General features: G+C 42.5%; 1 protein-coding gene across 1 annotated transcript in view; it reads left to right on the forward strand.

Moving 5' to 3' along the window:
* The first annotated feature begins 252 nt into the window (after positions 1 to 252).
* The window catches only part of GPR158 (G protein-coupled receptor 158), a 309748-nt gene continuing 285147 nt past the window's right edge, over positions 253 to 24853 (forward strand). Inside the window, exon 1 of the mRNA XM_040352535.1 lies at positions 253 to 1511. Coding sequence (XP_040208469.1) covers positions 658 to 1511 — 854 coding nt within the window. The 5' untranslated portion in view covers positions 253 to 657. The remainder of the gene's footprint in view (positions 1512 to 24853) is intronic.

The raw sequence follows: 24853 nt of genomic DNA on the forward strand, positions 1-24853 counted from the left end.
AAGGAGGATGGATGGGATCAGGGGATGATGGGTGTGATGAGAGGAGGATGGATGATGGGTGTGATGAGAGGAGGATGGATGATGGGTGTGATGGGAGGAGGATGGATGGGATCAGGGAGTGTATATTCAGGTTCAGGACTGGAGAGCTCCTTGCACCTTTCTTGTAGAAATGGCTGAGCGGTGATTGACACGGAGCGCGCCCATACACAGGGAAGGAAGGCTGAGCATACCTATAGGAGGCCGGTAGGTGGGTGGAGGAGGAGGAGGAGGCTGTACGTGTCTGTCTGTAGAGAAGTGTAGTTGAAGGATCAGGGAGGGGGACGGAAGGCGGACCGGGATTTCTCCGGTAGTGTATTAGCGGGGAAGGTGATGCCCAGCCCGGAGGATCGGGCGGATTATCCGGGAGATGCAGGGAGGAGAAGGGAATATGGGCGGATGGGGATACAGACGTAAGCAGTGTAGCCGCCTGTGTGCTCCATGGGATGTAACCTGCTCTCATCCAGGCGCCTGTCTGCGTAATTCCAGCTGGAAAGCTGCTGGGAGGGAAGGCTGGAGCTTCATCTTCCTCTGCTCTGCCTCCCCCCTCACCACAGGTGACACCTTGCAGGGATATTAGAAGCTCCGATGGTCAGCGCTCGTTAAACTTCCCCGGGAATCATGGCTCCGGTTGCCGTGTTTGCCGCCTTGGTGGCCAATGCCTGCTGGCTGGCGGCGGCGGGGTCTGGCTTGGGTCTGGACGGGCTGAAGAAGAGCCGCGATCAGCCGCAGCAGCCGATCTACAGCATGGAGCGCGCGGCGCTATGGATCAGCACCACGGACAGCAGCGGAGCGGCGCCCAGCCTGGCCGAGGACCTACCTAAACATGTGGCCGCCTTCCTCTACACCGGGGACTCCAATGAACTCCGCCGGGCCAACTGCTCCAAGAGGTACGAGCTGAGCAGCCTGTCAGGCTTGTCCCCCAGAGCCACCCATCAGTCCCTCAACAGCTCGGTGGAACTGCTCATCCATTCAGCCAACTTTTTGAACATGATGTTGCAGAGCAATAAGTCCAAGGAGCACCCAGCTCATAGGGACCTGGAGTGGTACAAAGCCCTGATTAGGAGTATTTTGGAAGGAGAGTCCAGCATCCTGAGGTGTGCCATTACTGTTAATGCGGAGCCACATTCCCATGTCCCACAGGTGTTTCTACAAGGGACCAGAGTGGAGGACAAGATCCTCCTGGAAGACTTGACCTCCTCAGCTCACCACTTGGCCAATGCCAGCCAGGAAACTGACTGGTTCCACACCTTCAGACACAAACTCAGGCCTCACCATCACAAGAGGTCCACCAATGGTGCTAAAACTTTGGAGGAAAGCTGGAAGAAGGGGACCAGCTTCATCACCAACAAAAGTCAAGTCAGGTGGTCCTCTCCTTTTCTAGAATGCGACCAAGGGACGTACAAACCCAACTGGATCCTAACGCTCTCTGCTGCGTTTTATGGGCTTAAGCCAAACCTTGTGCGGGAATTCAGGTAGGAGGACATTTTTTTCTTAACAGGTATTTGCTTTCAGCCCATAGCAGACAGAGGGAGACAGTGTATAATAGGGATAGTAGTAGTAGTTATCATTCAAGTGAAAATGTCCTGTAATGTTGATGACGTTTTGATACTCACCCAAGTATCTTTCCCGACTTCAGGTAAGGGCCAGGAACATACCCCAACTTTTATAGTGACATGGGTACTAACTCAGTCACCATAATCCAATAACCATGGATTGCATTAAGGCTGATGTGTGGCAAGCAATGGAGACAGAGGCAAATACAGTATAATAGTTATCAACATTCAGTTGTACTTGTTCTGTAACGTTGATGACATTTTGACACGCATCCAAGTATCTTCCCCAGGAAGGGCCAGGAACGTATATACCCCAATGTTTATAACCACATAGGTTACTCAGTTACCAAAATACAATCACTATAGGCTGCATTAAGGAGACGGAGGCAGATACTGTTTAATAAGGATAGTAGTACTTGGCAACATTCAATTGTACTTGTTCTCTAATGTTGAAGACGTTTTGCCGCTCACCCAAGAATCTTCCTCAGCTCATTCGAGGGTTGGGAAGATACCCATCATATATAGCCACACGGCTAACTCAGTTATCATAATCTCATTAGCATGGAATGTGTTAAGGCACAGTAGTTAGTAACATTCATTTGGACTTGTTCTGTAATGTTAAAGACAATTTGAAACTCACCCTATTATCTTCCTCGGCTCAAGTTAGGGTTAGGAACATGCCTTAGCATTTATAGACACACCATAATCCCATTACCATGGAATGTGCAAGGCATTTTGTGGAAAGCAATGTTGGGTATGTTTCCGGCACTCTTTCCAGCCAAACAAGCTACTTGGGTGAATGGGTGAGGATTAGGCACATGCTCTAGCATTATTATGTTTCTGAGACTCTTCCCCCCCCCCCCAAACAAGCTATTTGGAAGAAAGGGTGAGGGTTAGGAAACTGCCCTTGCTTTCATAGCTTCACCATAATCACCATCACCTGGGAAAGTTTTAAGACATATTGTGGCAAGCAATGTTGGGTATGTTTCTGAGACTCTTCCCCCCCAAACAAGCTACTTGGAAGAAAGGGTGAGGGTTAGGAAAATGCCCTTGCTTTCATAGCCTCACCATAATCACCATCACCTGGGAAAGTGTTAAGACATATTGTGGCAAGTAATGTTGGGTATGTTTCTGGCACTCTTTCCAGCCAAACATGCTATTCGGATGAATGGGTGAGGGTTAGGAACATGCCCTAGCTTTCATAGCCTCGCCATAATCCCATGACCTGGTAAAGTGTTAAGACATATTGTGGCAAGTAATGTTGGGTATGTTCCTGACACTCTTTGCCCCCAAACAAGCTACTTGGATGAATGGGTGAGGGTTAGGAACATGCCCTAGCTTTCATAGCCTTGCCATAATCCCATGACCTGGGAAAGTGTTAAGACATATTGTGGCAAGTAATGTTAGGTATGTTTCTGGCACTCTTTCCCCCCAAACATGCTATTCGGATGAATGGGTGAGGGTTAGGAACATGCCCTAGCTTTCATAGCCTTGCCATAATCCCATGACCTGGGAAAGTGTTAAGACATATTGTGGCAAGTAATGTTGGGTATGTTCCTGGCACTCTTTGCCCCCAAACAAGCTACTTGAATGAAAGGGTGAGGGTTAGGAACATGCCCCTGCTTTCATAGCCTCGCCATAATCCCATCACCTGGGAAAGTGTTAAGACATATTGTGGAAAGTAATGTTGGGTATGTTTCTGGCACTTGTTCTGTCCAAACAAGCTACTTGGATGAATGGGTGAGGGTTAGGAACATGCCCTAGCTTTCATAGCCTCACCATAATCCCATCACCTGGGAAAGTGTTAAGACATATTGTGGAAAGTAATGTTGGGTATGTTTCTGGCACTCTTACCCCCAAACAAGCTACTTGGATGAATGGGTGAGGGTTAGGAACATGCCCTTGCTTTCATAGCCTCACCATAATCTTATCACCAAGGAAAGTGTTAAGACATATTGTGGAAAGTAATGTTGGGTATGTTTCTGGCACTCTTTCCGTCCAAACAAGCTACTTGGATGAATGGGTGAGGGTTAGGAACATGCCCTAGCTTTCATAGACTCCACATAATCCCATCACCAAGAAAAGTGTTAATGCATATTGTGGCAAGCAATATTGGGTATGTTTCTGGCACTCTTTCCAGTCGAAAAAAGCTACTTGGATGAATGGGCAAACATCTTGAGCATTACAGAACAAGTCCAGTTGAATGTGACTAACTACTACTGGCTATACCATGATTTGGATAAATGAGAGCCTTCAGAGACACTGTGTAATAGGCAATTTTCTCATTAGAGCTAGCCTGTGCCAGAACGACACCTCGCCGATGATCGGCTAATAATAAGAATGCTAATAAAAGGTTTCACTAAGAGCTGTTTACAAATCTGTGATACTTGGTGGAATTCTGTGAATCGCATATTTGCATAATAACAACTGCAGACTAATTAAGTTTCTTAATTACACAGGATGTTGTGGAAAGCTAAAATTGAATCTATTGTTCAGACAGATAACCCTGGGTACAACTGCCGGCTTAATAAATGTAATAACTGTAGCTGCTATGTTATTACTTACACTACACTGTGTAATTAGTGCATGCCGTTACATTCATAATTTTACCAACTGCAAAGCACATCTCATTGTTCTTCAAAACAGGCACATCCTGGAATGATGGGCACATACACATACACACAAACACGCATACACACACACACATACACACAAACACGCATACATACTGTACACACAAACTTGCATACACACATATACACACACAAACATGCATACACACACACACACACATACACACAAACACGCATGCATACATACACACAAACTTGCATACACACATATACACACATACACACAAACACGCATACACACACACATACACACAAACACGCATGCATACATACACACAAACTTGCATACACACAAACACGCATACACAAACACGCATACACAAACACGCACACACACATACACACAAACACGCATACACACACGTGAACTCGCATACATACACACAAACACGCATACACACAAACACTTACACACACATACTGTACACACATACACACATACATATACCCTGTCTTGCTATCAGTCACTCCTTCAAAGCATTTACTCACATGCTACCTATACATACCTATTTTCTCTCTTTCTCCATCTCTCATAGAGGTGAAACCTCTATTATCTCATGGGCAGACACACTCATTTTCAGACACATATTCAACAAAGACACACACTAATACACCAATATAAAATATGTGCACACACAGCATGCACTGACATTTATAGATAGACACACACACATATTGCACGCACACCTAGATACACACATACGCACACACACACGCCAGCAACAGTTTTCTAAATATAGCTCGCTAAAACGTCTCACCCTTTGTGCGCCGAACTAGTGATAAGTCTAAGGAGGATGAAGAAGCAGCATCTGCAGTAACCTCATTATGTCTCTCCATTACTTATTAATCATGTGTTGAAGTACATACAGTACTATAATATATTAATGTCCTCTTCTCCTCTAAATACAAGCATGGACATAAGCCAGACTCAATCTGGGTGATCATGGCAATTGGCAGCGAGACTCAGCGCCAGGCAGTGCGAACAGCTATGCCAGTTAAAGGATTTTACTCCTAAATGACTGAGTTTAGAAGGAATTGGGGTAATTTGTTTTTAAGACCAGGGGATTTCAGTGAATGACTTGACCCTGAGCAAACTCAATGTAGTTATTAGATACAATAAGCCAATAAAGTCAGGATTATCGTCCTCAGCAGCGCACCGAATAGCTGGAGACTAATTTCTTATGGAGCATTAGGGTGGCTGTAGTGTAATAGCATAAGGCTAGTTCTTTGGTTACCCTTTTTTTTTTTTCTGTAAATAACACATAATGCAAAGTTTGGGTTGTTTGTCGACGACCTGAAATATAATTCATTAATTCATGTGTTCAAATGGAGCCAAGCCATGTTTTCTGACAAAGGCTGGTAATTTTCCATCTCATTTTATATTACCACTCTTACAATTTTAATATTTAATTTTCTAATGCATCAATAAAAATTTCAAGTTCATCTAAACACGATATCAACAGTGCTCTCTCCATTACACATAAAAATGTATCTAGAGTTATAACTGAATAATGTGTGGAGACTTCTGTAGCATTTATCACTTATTTGGTTTTGACTTTTTAGATTTTTATAATAAAAAATGGTAAGATCCACATTTTGCTGTTACCTTTAAACGCGTGTACATAATCACATCAACCATTCAGAAAAAAAAAAAAATTGTGAACTGATTGGCTCAAACCAGGATTCAGCCTGGTGGTTTGGGCCAAGTATGCTTGCGCCATTTTCAGTTTAATGTCCTCATGCATGCCCTTCTATCTTTCTCTGTTCCAGGCGAGTCTTTCTCACAGCCAACACAACACTCCATTGCAGTATTGGAGTGTTTTTTTTTTAGTACATTGGTAGTCTTCCTCTTTCCTGTGCAGGAAATTCACCAACCACAATGTATTGCGGGATGGCCTCTTCCACTACTATACCTTTATAATTATCATAATTTATAATAGTCACAGATGCAGTTCATTTGCTGTTTGCCATTGCTTACCATAATTCATCAGTAAATCTTCTAACTTTCACTTTGTGGGCCATAATTGCATAAAAGAGGGGAAAAAGACTACTATTGTCACACTATTTGTCACTCACGGACAAGGGTCAGTTAAGCGGGACCATTTTGAGTCAATTAGTAACCAAGGGACAGAGTTAGGGAGAACAACGGAAAGTTATAAGGACAGAATTAGGAGTTTTAGGGTTAGCTGACTGCGTGTCCTATATGTATCACTATTGGTATTTTTATAGCGTTGACAATTTTTTATTTTTTAAAAGAGTTTTTATTGCCACATCTACAAAAACAAGAGAGGAGCAATTTACAGATATTGTTGTACTAAAAAAAAAAAATTCAATATAAACATTGCTTTTCCAGCACAAGACAATCCTTCCATATATCTTACATCAATAGTCCCATAAGTACATATAGCGTTTTATTTTTAAAGAACAAACTCACGCAAAAACAATAAAATAAAAAACGTAAGAGGGTAACTACCTTAGAACCAATGTGGAGTGTGCGAATTACCTTTCTGCTTACGGTATATTATACATCATTTGGATGTGTTCTTCTGAATACATATACTTAACTAATAGTTAACTTGCAGCCCCTCATGGGCTATGGGTCACTGTATCCATAGATTCTACCCATTTGGCCCAGATTTTATAAAAAAAAATTGGACATCCCCCTAGAGTCGTTTTGTTGTATAGTGTGACATTAGCATTGACTAGGGCTTTCCAGGCTGATAATGTAAGGTACTCCTTCCTAATCCAGTGGATTGCAATCAGTTTGCGAACATAGAAAATTAAAAGTCGTAACAGGGTTCTCATATTATTGTCTATAAGCTTGTATTCAATTATTCTCAAAAGCCCCACCATAGGACTACATATATCCAGGAGGTCGAAAGTGTCTGCAATGAACTGAGTGAACTGGGACCAGAGGGGCTTAACTCTACTGCACTCCCAGACCAAATGTAGAAAGGATTCTTCCATTGTCTGACCTTTATGACAGTTATGCCGCCTACACACGACCGTTTTTGGGGTTGTAAAAAATTAAGTTTTTTTAATGTCATTAAAAAAGGGTTGTGTGTAGGTGGCATTAGTGCTCTTTCACACGGACGTGTCCGTGTACGGGCTCTGTTTTGCTCAGCAGGGATTGCTCCGTCGATCCCTGCTGAGCAGGCAGATGACAGGTTGGTCTCTGCACACTGTGCAGGGACCGACCTGTCAGAGCGCCACTCTCCTCTATGGGGGATCGGATGAAGACGGACCATAGAGTCCATTTTCATCCAATACGATCCACCAGACGGATGGAAAATAGTGTTTCCATTCCGTCACACTTTTGAGGATCAGAGCGGGTCGGATGTCAGCGGACATGTCACCGCTGACATCCGTCGCTCCATAGAGGTGCACGGAGCGTACGTTCAGGTCCGCCTAAAAAACTGACAGGCGGACCTGAACGGTCCACCCGTGTGAAAGGGGCCTTCATTCATTTATTTGATGAAGATATTTGATCCCAAACTGAGACCATCTGTACCCATCCTCCAAGTGAAAGAATTCAGACATTGAACCAAAATGGAGCGTTGGGAGATAAATGCAGAGGTTGGTCAGCGATATGTTTTAGGCATATCCCCAAAATGCATTTAGCAGACTTAAGTATATCCTTGCCCTCTAACGTAGGTACCCCCCATCGGTAGAAGAATTTCAATAGGGCCACGTATGAGGTAGCAACTGCTGCCTCCACTGCCACTGCCGCATTATTCATTTGTGGAAACATCCACCATTGAATGTGTACTAGTTGAGATGCAAAGTAGTATAGACGGTTGATCAGTCCCCCCCTGATCAACTGGCAGTTGCAAGATATATAAGGAAACCCTTGATGCTTTGGAACCCCATAACAAAGTGTTTAGCAAAGAGTTAATATATCGAAAATAAAATTGGGGGACATACACAGGAGTATTAGAGAGAGCATACAAAAATTTTGGTAGGAACATCATTTTGAATAGATTTACTCTAACCAATAATGTAAGTGGGAGATCCTTCCATTTTTGTAACCTAAACATCCTGATAATAGGCCAAAAGTTTATATCTATAAATGACGTTAATGGTAATTGAATATTAATTCACACATATTTAAACATATCAGACACTGTTATGGGGTAATGAGCAGGAATTACTAGATCAGACCGTGGGTCCAGCGCGAACAGCGTTGACTTAGTCCATTTGATACGAAATCCAGAGAAATCACGAAATTCCTGTATTATTAAGAAGGCAGCTGACAACGAGCTGGATCACTAAAGTGCAAGAGTATAATGTCAGCATATAAAGAAACACGCTCCTCTAGGTCTCCTATCTGCAGGGCCTGAACACTGTCATCCTTCCTCAGCTTAGCAGCCAACGGTTCAATGGCTAATGCAAACAAAAGAGGAGAAAATCCTGCCTAGTCCCTCTATGTATCTTAAATTAATCCAAGATAAGCCCATTGACCATGATAATGACCATAGGTTCATTATATAGAAGTTGTACCTAGGAAATGAACCTAGGTCCAAATCCCAATCTAGCCAAAAGTGAAAAGATATCCTCATTCCACTGAGTCTAATGCCCTGTACACACGATCGGAATTTCCGATGGACTTTTTCCATCGGATTTTCCGATCGTGTGTTGCCCTATCTGAGTTTTTTCATCGAAAATTCCGACGAATTCCATCGGAGTTTAGATATAGAACATGTTCTATATTTTTCTGATGGAATTCCGTCAGAATTCCGATGTGATTTGGCCGGGCAAAAGCCTGATCGTGTGTATGAGGCATAATGCATTTTTGTGTCTAAGGATGCTATCACCCCACTAGCTGTATTATAATGTTTTATTTGCAAATTAACATAAAGCCTTTGAAGATTAATTTGAGCACTTCTCCCCAGTATAAACCCTGTTTGGCCCGGCCCTATCAGTTTGGTGATCACCGATTGCAGTCTATTTGCTAATGCTTTGGCCAAAATTGATGAGTGAGATAAAGTGCTGACAATTTACATAGCACTATTATATATTGCACATTCACATCAGTCCCTGTTTTCAAGGAGATTACAGACTAAAGTCCCTAACCCACATTTATACATACACATACTAAGGCCAATTTAAACAGCAGACAATTAACCTACCAGCATGTCTTTTGGGCTGTTGGAGGTATCTAGAGGAAACCAATGCAAGCACAGGGAGACCATGCAAACTCCAGGCAGAAAGATAGTGTTGTGGTTGGGATTCAGACCAAAGACCCAACTGCTGCCAGGCAGAAGTGCTAACCACTATGCCCCTGTGCTGCCCATAATGATTGAAGCATATTGAATATTGAAAGATTATAATTACTGGCATCAAATTTTATTTTGAAGTTCAAACATTGTCCAAATACTTTTTACTGAAATGCGTGATCAATTCAATCCATTTCTTTATATTTTGACTTAAAGACTGCAGGGACAAAGAGTTATCAGGCAATTTTGCTCATACAAGAAACATCTTAGGTGCCCATATAGTCAATTTCACCTGTTTTCAGGTGAAAAATTGATATAAAAATTTTGGCCAAAGTATTAGCAAATAGACTGCAATCGGTGATCACCAAACTGATGGGGCCTGGCCAAACAGGGTTTATATACTGGGGAGAAGTACTCAAATTAATCTTCGAAAGGCTTTATGTTAATTTGCAAATAAAACATTATAATACAGCTAGTGGGGTGATAGAATCCTTAGACACAAAAATGCATTATGCCGCATACACACGATTGGGTTTTAAATCAAAGTGTCCTTGTTTTTTTTGTAACTTTTAGGTTTCATTGGCAATTGTCTTTCTTTGAGGGCATTTTAATGATTGTCTAGTGAGCTAAATTATCTTAGTCAATCAGGCACTCCACACACCATCAGTTACATTAAAGCAGGGCTCGACAAATCCCGGGCGCCAGGTCGCCATGGCGACTAGAAATAGGGTCCTGGCGACTTGGCTTGGAAGGGGGGCATCTGGTGGTGGCCGTTGGTATTACAAGTTAAGCATTGCAAGTTGAACAGCAATTCTAATGTTATTTTTCACTATTTTCACTGCCATCTTCGTCCCTCTAATTAGAACCCCCAAACATTACATATATTTTTTATCCTAACACCCTAGAGAATAAAATGGCGATCGTTGCAATACTTTCTGTCACGCCGTATTTGCGCAGCGGTCTTACAAGCGCACTTTTTTTGTGAAACAACTACACTTTTTTAAATTAAAAAATAAGACAACAGTAAAGTTATCCCCATTTTTTTTTTATATTATGAAAGATAATGTTACGCCGAGTAAATTCATATCCAACATGTCACGCTTCAAAATTGTGTCCGCTCGTGGAATGCCGACAAATTTTTACCCTTTAAAATCTTCATAGGCGACGTTTAAAAAAATCTACAGGTTGCATGTTTTGAGTTACAGAGGAGGGCTAGGGCTAGAATTATTGCTCTCGCTCTACCAATAGCGGCAATACCTCACATGTGTGGTTTGAACACCGTTTACATATGCGGGCGCTGCTCACGTATGTGTTCGCTTCTGCGCGCAAACTCGTCGGGACAGGGCGCGTTTTCTGGCTCCTAACTTTTTTACCTGGCTCCTAGATTCCAAGCAAATTTGTCAACCCGTGCATTAAAGTAACATTATATGAGTCGTTTCTAGTGAGCAGATAATTGTTTACATTTTTTGTCATCCAGCATGAGATGTGGAAGTGGCAGATGGTAATTTACCATGCCCCCTTCTCCCACAATTATGTTGGGGTGTCTATTAGTACCATAGAAGTGCTGTTATTGATAAACATCTTGCCAAATACCAGTACCTAAGTCCCTGACATTGTTGACCCAGTAGGTTGTTTGTAAAGTTGCTCCAGGATGATATCCCCTATATTTTGAACATGTACCCCTGTAGTCTTCATTTTGTGAATATTATTTACAGGTAAAGGAGATTACCACCAAGTATCGCTATCGCCCACCAACTAAACTCCCCCCCCCCCCCCCGGCAAGGAGCTGGTTATGCAGTTATTACCGTACCATTCACACCTAATCGCAGCGTTTTGTCCTGCGAATTGCGGCGACAAATTGCGGCGTTTTGTACCGCGATTTGCGGCGACAAAACGCCGCGATTTTAACCCCCATTAACCCCCAGGTCCACATCTCCTATGCCGAATGCCGAAGCCGTCTGAAAAAAAGGGTCCGGGACTTGTTTTGAGCTTCAGGCGTTCGGCGTTTCGGCGTGGAGATGTGAACCATCTCCATAGAGGGCAATGGCATTTCTCCCCTCCAGCGTATCGAGCGCCGGGCGTCGGGCGTAAATACGCCTAGGTGTGAATGGAGCTAAGAATAAATGAGGGTAATGTTCAGCCTTAATGGGAGATACTGAGCACTGCTATAGTTCTCTCTTTCAATACATTTTTATTGAATATTTCATATAGAAACAACAGAGTAGTTGGGGATCACATATAACTGTTGCGTAGCTGCTTGCTATACCATTTCACAAAGTAATAGGAATGATATGAAAAAAAAGAAGGGGGGTGTATCTAAGCCCCCCTCCCCCCCAAGACACCCCTCCTGGGATCAATCTGTGTCATAAGGTGAAGGGTCGCCCAAGCCACCATCTAAGGGTTCTCAAAGGAAATCACAAGCGTTGTTATAATTGGATCTAGCGGTCAATTCCTAAGAGAGATCTTATTCTACGGTATAAGCAGATCAACCTTAAAAATGTACTATATACAGACTAAGCTGACCCTGTGCTGTAGGTGCACAATGCCAGGTGCATGGTATTCCCCTTAGGTGTCATAACATGTGGGGTAGCAGCTATGGCCAGGTACAGTACTCACCTCTTATAACCTATTACGTCAACTTGTAAAAGTGACCATCCTGCCCGTATAAAGTTTTAAACAATGCTGCTACCTAAATAAAAATAAAAATAAATACAGTATATTTCCTGCTGTCTTTACTGCTGAACACCAATCAATTGCTGAGGAAATGTCCCCGAAGTATGCTGGAACACTGACGCTATAAGACGCAGTGACGCTATAAGACGCAGTGGTGATGTGGAGATCTGAGGGAGACACAGGAGGCCAACATTCCCAGTAGTGACAGTTTCCTAGCGGACTTTGGGGAACGATTTTCCAGCGGTGGAGCAGCGTTTGTCAGTGCAGGCAGTAGTAGTGGTAAGTATTTAAAATATGTGTCTATCCCACCATGCTACTATTTACTAAGGCTGAATAAAATGGCACTAATTGTAAAAGGATTGCAAAATAATGAGGTTTGCTGCTATACACAAATATGTGTTCCCACATATGACAAGATTGGAAATAAAATGAGTGAAGCGCTAGCCCCCTAACAAATAATAAAATTGTGTACGTGGTAGTGCTGAATATACAGTGAAAGCTTCCAACATCTAGCACTAGTAATCCATACAAAAAAAAAAAAAAAAAATATATATATATATATATATATATATATATATACAGTATATATATATATATATATATATATATATATATATATATATATATATATATATATATATATATATAAACATTGTGACAATACCCCAATATCAAACTGAACATACACAATCCAATACACGTGCTAATTACATAAATAATAAATATAAATAATATACATTTATGTAAAAAAAAAAAACTGTGACAAATTAAATATATAAATAATATAGTGATCGTGAGACCCCCCTAGTATTTAGACTAGGTAAATCATGCTGCTTCTGTAGTGATCCGATAAATGTTAAATAATACAAGCGGAAGATACCCAAGCTCAATGTCACAATTAAGAAATACTTGCCGAGATTCAGTGCTCAGGCTGGGGGATCCTTACTCCCTTTTTCGACAATCCAAAGCAGAAATTAAACTCAATAACTCGTAGTATTATCCTTTATTTGACAACATCATATACACAGGATCAATGCTGACATGTTTCGCTATTACATCCTTAGAAATGTTAAATAATGTCTTAATAAATATACTCAAACGTGGAAATCTACGGAAACGACACCTATCGGCCAGCGGAAATCTGCACCTTAGATCCGACGGCGTACTAAGACGTACGCCAGTCGGATCTAGCACAGCTTCAGGCGTATCTTGTTTTGTGGATACAAAACAAAGAAACGCCGGAGCAAACTAGAAGTTACGCGGCGTATCAATAGATACGCCAGCGTAACTTCTTTGTGGATATGCCCCCTTGTGTCCCGCTACCAACCAATATAAGCCCTCACCTTGTCTCAAGACCTGCACGAGGTCTAGATAAGCCCTCTCCTTAGGTGTATTATTAATCTAGTGGCAAGCTGCTTCTAAGGGGCATAAACACTCCTCCTCTCCTAGGGGGATGTGCTGTTGGTTGTGCAGTGGTCTTCATTCAGGTTTGTGCTCAATGGGATAAGAAAAGCAACATAGTGCTGAACTTCATAAAACCATTTTTTTTATTTATAAACATTAAAAATGCACTCACAATTATTAGTGCACCCACTCCAGTGCACTTGGATGAAAGACTTGACACTTTAGGGGTACATGGCCCCTTAAAAGTCATATAAATATCAGCAGCGGCTCAGCTCACGGAGATCGGGATATTCTTCCTACTTTGGCATGATGACATCACAAACCCTTACTGATGCGTTTCGTCACTAACCATGTGACTTCCTCACAGAGGAAAGCGGTAAGTATTTATATTCTTTTTTTCATGTAACAGCTTTATTTTGAATTTTATATTGGTGATAGAGTCACTTTAACTAGTGATTAAAATTCCTCATGACAACTGGATTTGGCAACACCACCTGATTATATTGTAAGAAAACTTTCTTTTAAAGAAGAATTCCAGGCATGGATATTTTTCACATAGTTACATTGGTCCAGCTTGGACCAATGTAGCTATGCATATATAATACCTGGCTGATGCCCATGGCAACTGGAAATCACTGAAGTAGACACCGTTACTTGTGTAATGTCCATTTGCTTCTGGCTGCCCTGTTGATTTCTGAACACAGGCGATAGCCCACTCAGCACAGGCACCATTCAGAGAATAAAATGAATAATATAAACATCAACAACAAGTGTTAGCAAATAAATATACAAAAAACAGTCCTTGCACTTAAATAAAATCAAAAGTAAATAACAAATGTATAATAAAAGTCCTAAGAATCAAACATATAGTGCTGTGTTCTTATACACCCATGCGCTCCAACAACATATAAGTATGGGCTTCACTCCACTGTGTCCAAAGCAAAAACTCTCCACTCACCAGATTCATTTGACCTGAGGTTCTCTGGAGGACGTTGCATACGAATAATGAAATGGGTAGGGTGGGACTTGCAGTTTGTCTTTTCTTGGAGTGCACTTCCAGTTACATTACAGCAGGGCTTGACAAACGTGCTTGGAATCTAGGAGCCAGCTAAAAAAGTTAGGAACCAGGAACGCGCCCCGTCCCACCGAGCTTGTGCGCATAAGCGAACGCATACGTGAGTAGCACCCGCATATGAAAGCTGTGTTTAAACCACACATGTGAGGTATTGCCGCAATTGGTAGAGCGAGAGCAATAATTCTAGCCCTGGACCTCTTCTGTAACTCAACACATGCAACCTGTAGAATTTTTTAAATGTCGCCTATGGAGATTTTAAAGGGTAAAAGTTTGTTGCCATTCCATGAGTGGACGCAATTTTGAAGCGTGATATGTTGGGTATCAATTTACTCAGCGTAACATTATCTTTCACAGTATAAAAAATTGGGCTAACTTTACTGGTGTCTTATTTTTTAATTAGAAAAAGTGTATTTTTTTGTGCAAATATGTTGTGACATAAAGTATTGCAACGGCCGCCATTTTATTCTCTAGGGTGTTAGAATAAAAAATATATATAACGTTTGGGGGTTCTAATTAGGGCAGGGGTCTCCAAATTTTCCAAACCAAGGGCCAGTTTATTGTCCTTCAGACTTTAGGAGGGCCGGATTGTGGCCAGTGAGGTGTAGAAAATGTCCTGGGTCCAGCATCAGTGAGAATAAATATGGTCTTAAAGGTTGGTGGTCAGTAGAAGTAGGAGCAGTGCCCCTATTAGTAGGAGGAATAGTATCCCATCATTGGTATCAGTGGAAGAAATAGTGCCCCCTTGTTAGTGTCAGTGGAAGAAATAGTGCCCTCTTGTTGGTGTCAGTGGGAAGAATAGTGCCCCAAGGGCCGGATAAAGACTAGCAAAGGGCCACATCTGGCCCTCCGGCCACAGTTTGGAGACATCTAAATTAGAGGGAAGGAGATGGCAGTGAAAACAGACAGGGGAAGCTCCATTAGCATTGCTGGTTGTCTTGTCATACCAACGGCCACTACAAGATGGTGCCAGATCACAGAAGGACGCATAGGCCTGCAGAAGGCCACAAGGCCGATCGATCAGCGGGGGAGGTACATGGATACGCAGGATACCCCAGCTGTGCCGCCCCAGGCGCCAGGTCGCTAATTCTAGTCGCAATTGCGACCTGGCGCCCAGGGTTTGTTGAACCCTGCATTACAGTGAATACCTGTCTTTTTGTCTTATGGTGTAAGTGCAATTTTGGTGATCTTTGTAGGAAATAAAACTTTTTTACACTATGGGAGGCTTCTCCTTTCTTTTTAATTTCCCTGTTATGAGTGTCTTGTTACTTTGAGAGAGCCTAGAGGCAAGGTGGGACTGGCTGCAATAACATTTGAAATGGCATTCCCAGGCAATCCCGTTTGACTGTAGAGTGTTCCTGGCTTTCATCCCTGTCTCAGTGGTGTATGGTTACATCAGTAAGCACAATTTGACTTTCTTGTTTTTGTGGCCAAATGAATCTGGTGAGTGCGGTGTGTTTGCTTTGGACATGATGGAGTGAAGCACATGCCTGCAGTATATGTTGTTGGAGCGCATGGGTGTATAAGAACACAGCACATTATGTTTGACTCTTGGGACTTTTCTTGGAAATTTGTTATTTACTTTTGATTTCATTTAAGTGCAAGCACTGTTTTTTTTTGTGTATTTTTTTTTACCATTCAGAGAATGTTTTGCATTTTTCGTGTGAATGGAATGGCACAAATGCAGCCAACCAACTGTGCTCAGAATGTAGCAGGGCAGCCGATCCAGTGCTGGACTTGGAAGCCAATGGACATCACTTGAGTAGAGGTAGTGATTTCCATCCTTAAGGGACATCAGCCAAGAATGGTATATGTATAGTTACAAGCTGGACCAATGTAGCTATATATAAAATATCCATACCTGGAATTCCTCTTTAAATGCACTTACTGCCCCATCAGCAAAATGGGCACCTGCTGCTTGTCCTCCATATGACAAATATGGAGGACTCTGTCGTAATAATCATGTACAAAAGCCAAATATTGGGTACGTAGTTGGCATGTATCCAGCAAATCACTCTGTAGTTTCACTCTCTGATTTCCACATTTCCAGGGGCCACAAGGGCCAGAACATCTCAGAACTGCACCTGGGAAATTTACGCTAATTTCTTTCCTGGTTTCTGTCATTAATTAAGTGGTAAAAAAATAATAGAGGGTTAGAAAACTGCCAATAGGCCCAGTTCCCACTTTAAAAAATCTTGTGTCTCTAAAGATGCTTTACGGTTCAATATTGTCTTGAATATGTTAATCTGAAACATTGCCACATATGAAGGACCATGTGATGACTAAATAATGCATCACAGCAGAGAAGAAGAGAGAATGTCCTAATTTTAGGCCTAGGACATGGTAGATGATAAGGGATGTCTGATGACGACATTACAACATCACAATGTCTCCCAGAGCCCTTACCTCAACTCTACTGAACACCTCTGGGATGAATTGGTACAATGATCGTAGGCAAAGTCTTCCTGTCAACAGTTACTTGACGAAAATACTCTTTTGCCAAACAGATGCAAATTTCCACAGACACCCTTCAAAATATTGAGGAACTTTACAGAATATTGGAAGTGTTCATATCTGCAAAGGGTGGAGCAGTTGCCTTTGGTCTTGGAATGGTTTTATAATGGTGTGTTCAAGAAGCTCATACAGAGTTTGATGGTTAGGTATTCACATAGTATATCTCTCAGGGGCTTCACAGACAAAATGTATGCTTGAGTTCTGACATACTCCCACCTTTTATTGCCATTAAGAGGGGGGCCTCGCTCTCCTTCTTGTTTTTTTTTTAATAAGAAACTCTAAACCCTTGTACACATGATCGGATTTTTCGCAGACAAAGTGTAGGACTTTTGTCCGAAGGGCTTTGGCCAGGAACTTATATTGCATACAAACGGCAAAGAATTGTCGGCCCACAAACACAAAACGATGTGTTTTTTTTAGCTCTTTAGCGCCACCCCTTGGGCAACTTCTGCTAATGTTGTGTTAAGGTTAGCATTGCTTCTGAGCATGTGTGTTTGTACCGAAGGACTTACAAGCACACAATCGGATAATCCGACAACAAACAATTGTTGGCGGACAATTTTAAAGCATGCTATCCCACATTTGTTTGCGGAAAATCCAACAACAATTGTCCGATGGAGCATACAAACGGTCGGATTATCCGACAACAGCCTGTCATCACGCAATTCCCGTCAGATTATCCGATCGTGTGTACGGTCCTTTTAGAGCACACTGCAGTGGAGAGTTCTCACATGTGTAGTCTGCAAACTATAGAGGTAATTAGAATGGATTCTGTATGTGACTATGCTTTTAATTTAATTTGGCTCAGCCCTGTTGGGCAGCAATGTAATGTATGTAGGAATGTGCAAGGAAAATATATAAGAGATAATTAGAATGGATTTTGTTTGCCATTATGCTTTTTATTCAAGTGGATTTAACCTTGTTGGGCAGCTAGGAATGTCTGGTCCACAGGACTTCAGGATTTCTTGTTTGCCATAACTCATATTCTGGAAACTCCTACATGCATCTAAAAACATTTCATTGCACTGTATTTAATCTGAGCCTGAGTGAGTATAGAGTAGGACAGCTAGGACTGATGTTAATAAATTAAACATTGTTCTCTTTGGATAATCAAAGGCAGAAAAACTATAGGGCCCATGGCTCCAAGATTGGGCTCAGCTCAGGACCATCAAGAATGTTTGTTTCTTTGCCTCTTTTTGCACCTTTGGTGTCATCACAGTGTGTGAATCAGTTAGAAGAAATGTTTATGCTCAGCATATGGCCATATAATGAGGTCTGAATGGTAGAAGACTCTTTATCATGTACCTTCTGAAGACTGGAATGTTGTGGAGGCCTCTCTTGCACCTCCCGCCAAACACTCTTGAAGGTGGAGACAGAGAGTGAAAGGGCAAGGAGTGGCATGAGTGACCTGGTAGCTAGCTGGTGATGTCCACACTGTAGGTGGGTAGAGCTGGTAGTCGCTGTCCTTGGAACAGGATGCATGAGCAGCTTGGCACCAGAGCGAAGGGACAAAAGCAGAACCAGGGGACGAGCAGCAGTCAGCTGCAACCGGGCAGCAAGGAACCAAATCAGCAGGCAAAGCAAGTCCAAGAGGCAGGCCAAGGTCATAAACAGCTGGGCAACAAGTTACAGAGTCAGCAGACAGATCAGGTCCAGTAAACAAGCCAAGGTCGGAATAGTTAGGTAACAGAGCTAAAGCGAAGTCCAAAGGCAAGCCAAAGCATACATGTGTTTAGTAGGTGCAGCAGATCAGGTCTTGGGAACACAGGGACAAGCTGAAGACCATTCAGCAACTGCTTTAGTGATAGACAAGTTGAAATAGGCCACTGTCGAGAAAAATTGGCTTGTCGAGTTTCTCGACGGCTTCACAAGGAACTCGACGAGGAAAACGATGTGTTTCGCCCGTCGAGTTTCTCGGTCGTGTGTACGAGGCCTGACTCAAAACATGCAACCTGTAGAATTTTTTAAACATCGCCTATGGAGATTTTAAAGGGTAAAAGTTTGTCGCCATTCCACGAGCGGACACAATTTTGAAGCGTGAGATGTTGGGTATCAATTTACTCGGCGTAACATTATCTTTCACAGTATAAAAAAAAATTGGGCTTACTTTACTGTTGTCTTATTTTTTAATTAAAAAAAGTGTATTTTTTTCCCAAAAAAGTGCGATTGTAAGGCCGCTGCGCAGATACGGCGTGACAGAAAGTATTGCAACAATCGCCATTTCATTCTCTAGGGTGTTAGAATAAAAAAAATATATAATGTTTGGGGGATCTAATTAGGGGGAAGGGGGAAGGAGATGGCAGTGAAAAATTACATATGTTCTAATATGTAAACAGATTACTGATATTCTCCAGCTTCAGTCCTTCCTCTTCACAATTTCATGGAAGTTCCTCTTTAAGACACATGTATTGCCAAAGAAATTGTGCAAGATTTTTTTTTTTTTAGCAATGCAGGACTGTGGTCTGAACCATCAATACAAACCTCATTGACAAGTAAAACAGCAGTTCTATGTTGTTTTAATTGTAATGCCAACAGGCCACCACCAGATGGCGCAGGTCACAGAAGGAAGCTTGGCACTTCACAAGGCCGCAAAGCCGCGGCTTCAATTTCTGGCCGTCGCGGGCCCGCCGCGATCGCGCGTCGGGGGAGGTAACTGAGGCCGCGGCTTTACGGCCTTGTAGGCTGCAAAGCCGCGGCCTCAATTACCGGCGGGCGCCAGGTCTCAATTTCTTGTCGCAATTGCGACCTGGCGCCTGGATTTTGTTGAGCCCTGGTTTAGTGTATACATAAAAGAACATTTACATTAAAAGAAACCTATGCTTGTGTATAGTTATTCTTTCGGTTTTTGCTATTTTTAAACAGTTATAACTAAAAGTCTCCAGTGTTAAATTTAATAAATGGGAAGGGAAGTAACTCACTTTGTCTTTTTTTTTGCTATAAAATACTGGAACTTTGGAAGTTTATTTAATATTGTTTTGTATGACCACCTGATAATACCCAAATATATTGGGAGGGGTGCTGTTGTCACGCCGCCATTTTCTGGGACTTGGATCTGAGGCCATCTTAGTGAGTTCAGACTTATTTGTTTGTTTTCCATGTGGACGTTTTTTCAATTCTTATGCTGGCAGTTTTATCAATAAAATACTGCACCATATATACTTTATCTCTGGGCCCAGTGTAGTAAGCTTTTTTGTATAGGACATCGCTCTGGTAACTTGAGGCTGGATTGCAGAGGTGGACCCCACGGATATATACGGGATAAGCTATTATACATGCTAATGTCTATTGGCTGTCTGGTGAGTGCATAAAGTTGGAGGGTTATTGCACTTCTGGTGGTGGAGTGGAAGTGTTTCTGTACTTGGAGGCACCATTTCACAGTATTCTGAGAAGGTTTGTGATGAATATACAGATTATGGGGCATTTATTTTTTACACTGCCACTTTTTTTTTGTGGCTCACACCTAATTGTTCTATACATATGTTTGTGCACAGTGTTTAGCATTCATCAGCAGATTATTGAGCACTTGGCACTTTATGATTGCTCTGTTTGCACACTAATGTGTTTTTGCATTTATTATGTTATATTGATAAAATGCATTTTTATATATACATTTATATCCTTTATTACCTTATTTAATTTTATATTTGATTTAGAGCACTGCACTTTGTTTTTGCGTTTCCTTTATAAGGTTGGCGTGTCCCTTTTTTGTGCTAGCCTCCATTCCCTCAGAGAGCTCACTTATATATTTTTATTTATATTCAATGCTGACACCTTGCCTTCCCAACCTAGGGCCAGATCCACGTAGCGGATCGTAATTTTAGTCCCGCGTAGCGTATCGTGTTAACGCTGCCGCAACTTTGAGAGGCAAGTGCTGTATTCACAAAGCACTTGCCTCTAAAGTTACGGCGGCGTAGCGTAAATCTGCCGGTGTAAGGGTGCGGAATTCAAATGTTAAAGATGTGGGCGTGTTTTATGTTAATTTTACTTGACCCAACGTAAATAAATTTTTTTCTGAACGGCGCATTCGCCGTCCGTGGGGGTATCCCAGTGCGCATGCTTGAAATTAGCCCGCAACAAGTTAATGTTTACGACGTGAACGTCATTCTACGCAAAGCCTTATTCGCGAACGACTTACGCAAACAACGTAACATTTTCAAAATTCGATGCGGGAACGACGTCCATACTTAACATAGGATACGCCTCATATAGCAGGGGTAACTATACGCCGAAAAAAGCCTTACGGAAACGACGGAAAAAAATGCGCCAGCCGGACGTACGTTCGTGGATCGCCGTATCTAGCTAATTTTGCATACTCGACGCGGAAATTGATGGAAACGCCACCTATCGGCCAGCGTAAATATGCACCTTAGATCCGACGGCGTACTAAGACGTACGCCAGTCGGATCGAGCCCAGCTTCAGGCGTATCTTGTTTTGTGGATACAAAACAAAGATACGTCGGAGCAAACTAGAAGTTACGCGGCGTATCAATAGATACGCCAGCGTAACTCCTTTGTGGATCTGGCCCCTAATCTGTGTTTAGTTTTTTGCCTGCTGACTTATTCAGAACATTTAGCCCATAAATATTAGCTTGACTGGCTTCCTATTACAAAGATGTGGGCAATAACATTAAAGAGGTTGTAAACCTCCAAAAAAAAATTAAAGATCCCCCCCCAAAAAAACCTGCAAGAATTAAGGAATAGTGAGCTAGTATGTGTTGCATCGCAACACAATTCTTATCTTAGAACCTTGCCCTGAATCGGCGCCAGCACACCGCTGACAGGTGAGAGAAAGAGCTGGGAACACACCGCTCAAAGCCACCTGTGAGGATCTAATGAGCTGCTGAAGAGATCCGGGTGCCTGCCTGGTCCGCAGCACGGAAAATCGAATGGAAACAAAGAATGGCGGCACATCCAGAAGTAAAATCAAAAGAATTTATTGAAAGTCCACAATCAAGTAAACATGACAAACATCAATCCAAAAAAGGTGCTCAGTGGATGCGTTTCACACAGACATGCTTACTCATCAGTAAGCATGTCTGTGTAAAACGCGTCCACTGAGCACCTTTTTTGAATTGATGTTTATCATGTTCGCTTGATTGTATGGACTTTCAACAAATTCTTTTGATTTTACTTCTGGATGTGCCGCCATTCTTCTTTGTTTCCATTGGATACACCGCTGACAGGGCCGACATCTTTCCCAGAGTTTCTTCCAGGTTTGCGGGCGCTGTGATTGGCCCGGAGTCGCGATGACGTTGCTCCCGCACATGCACATAGGAACCGCCGGTCATGGCACGTTCCTTCTGTGCGCATGTGGCGATGACATCGTTGGCAGTGTATATAGTAAATATCTCTTAAACGGTGCAAGTTTAGGAGATATTGACAGTACCTGCAGGTAAACCTTATTATAGGCTTACCTGTAGGTACAATTAAAGAGGAAGAATTTACTTCCTCTTTAAAGCGAAATTCCACCTATTTTTTTAAAATCTACAATCAGTCCCATTGGTCATCCGAACTGCTATTCTAAATTGCAATACTTTTTTGTTTTGCTTTTTTTCTAAATACATTTGTTTACATTTTTTCCGGCAGAACTTCCGGCTCTGGCTGCCGAGGAGATTACGTCACAAGGCGATTCCCATGGACTATCAGCGTCATCTATTCTCGGGAGTCCATTGGAATCTCTAAGGCCTCGTACACACGACCGGTTTCATCGGCAGAATCCATCAAGAAACTTGGTGGGAGATTTTTTTTGCCAAGGAAACCGGTCGTGTGTACATTTTTCAGCGAGCAAACTGTCGAGGAACTCGACGAGCCAAAAAGAGAGCAAGTTCTCTTTTTCCTCGACGGGAATGGATAAAATTGGCTCGTCGAGTTCCTCGACAAGCCTAACAAGAACTCGAAGAGGAAAACGATGTGTTTCGCCCGCCGAGTTCCTCGGTTGTGTGTACGAGGCCTAATACTGAAATTGATTGCCATAACGATGTGGCGGAAACTTTCGCTACCGACGCCACTGCTATGGCAACATGTCAGGAAAAAACATGGCCACACAGTGGAATTACTGCGCAGGTGCGAGATTGGGAAGTGCAGGCTGGGTAGCCAGCTAGCACCAAATCCTGGGAATGAAGACAAGCAGGTTTGCGATGCCCACAACAGTGATGGACCCTTCCTGCCTCCGAGATCAGGTCAGTTTTAATGATAAAAAAAAGGACCACATTACTGACAGTATCCTAATTTTACAGTAGAAGTGGTAACAACTACGGGGGAGCATTTAGAAAAAAAAAATATGATTTGGGGGACTGGAACTCCTCTTTCAGTCCTCCCTTCCCTTTTTTCCCTTTAGCTGCTTTAACAGACTCTACTTTTGTGGGAAGGCTTTTCACAAGTTTTTGGGGTGGGTCTGTGGAATGTGTGCCCCTTAAGCCAAAAAACAAGTTGTAGGGCCAGATACTGATATAGGATGAGAAGATCTGGTTCAGGTCTGCATTCCAATTAATCTCAGGAGGGTTCGGTTGGGTTGAAGTCAGGGATTTATGCAGGCCACTTGAGTTTTTTCATACCAAACTTATGAAACTATTTTCTTTTGGATCTGACTTTGTACACAGGGGCACAGTCATGATGAAACAGAACAGGGTCTTCCCCAAACTAGTTGCCACACGGTTGGAAGCGCGCAGTTGTCTAAAGGCCCCATGCACATGAGACGCTGCTAAACTCGAGTTCAGAGGCATTTGGGCATTTTTTTTAACTGCCCCTGAACACATTTAATGTTATCCTATGTGTCCATGCACACAATCACGTTTTTTGGCGTTTTAAAGCAGTTGGGTTTATGTCCGTTTTTTCAGACGCAAAATTTTGGGTTCAGAAGCGTTTTATTTTTGCGTTTTAAACTTTGGGAGGTTCTACAATGTCTTTGAGATAAGCGTTGACAGCCGCAAACGCGGTAAAACGCCGCTAATCGCGGCAAAACGCAGCGCAATTCGCGGAAAAAACTGACGTTTTAAACGCCGTTTTTTGCCTTTGAAAACGTGAGTTTAGAGGTGTTTGTAATTGCTTCTCATGTGCATGGGGCCTTAAATGCCTTTGTATGTTGTAGCATCAAAGTGGTTGTAAAGCTTTGTGTTTTTTCACCTTAATGCATCTTTGTACTCTCTGCCCCCCCCGTGCCCCCGTTTTACTTACCTGAGCCCCAAACTTCCGTGGGCTCGTTCCCGCATCGCTTTTCAAACAGCCTGTCGGCTGTTCATTGGTTAGATTGATAGCAGCACAGCCATTGGCTCCCGCTGCTGTCAATCAAATTGGACGTGCTGACGGGCTGAGTCATACACTTGGTGGCTATGGCCGCCGAGTGTATCACACGGGAGCGCGCCCGCAAGGTAACCCTCTTCGGGAGAACGCTTCCCAGAGGGGGTTACCTCTAGCGGGGAGGAGCCGCGAGAGTCGCCATGGGACCCCAGAAGAGGACAATCGGGGCCACTCTGTGCAAAGCGAACTGCACAGTGGAGGTAAGTATAACATGTTTGTTAAAAAAAAAAAAATAACTGAACCCATACAACCCCTTTAACAGTAACCTTCAATATAACAATCTGAGCTAAATTATGTTGGGGTGTCCACTTCTTGGCCATATAGTATTTGAACACTCAAGCAAAGAAAATTAAAACCAACTTACCCATAGCCACCCACCAAATGTCTTGCTTCATTTAAAAGATGGATCTTGATAGTTTTTAAAGTTAAAGCGGAGGTTCACCCTAAAAAACA

Source organism: Rana temporaria, chromosome 5 (assembly GCF_905171775.1).
Source record: "Rana temporaria chromosome 5, aRanTem1.1, whole genome shotgun sequence".
NCBI classification, from domain to species: Eukaryota; Metazoa; Chordata; class Amphibia; order Anura; family Ranidae; genus Rana; species Rana temporaria.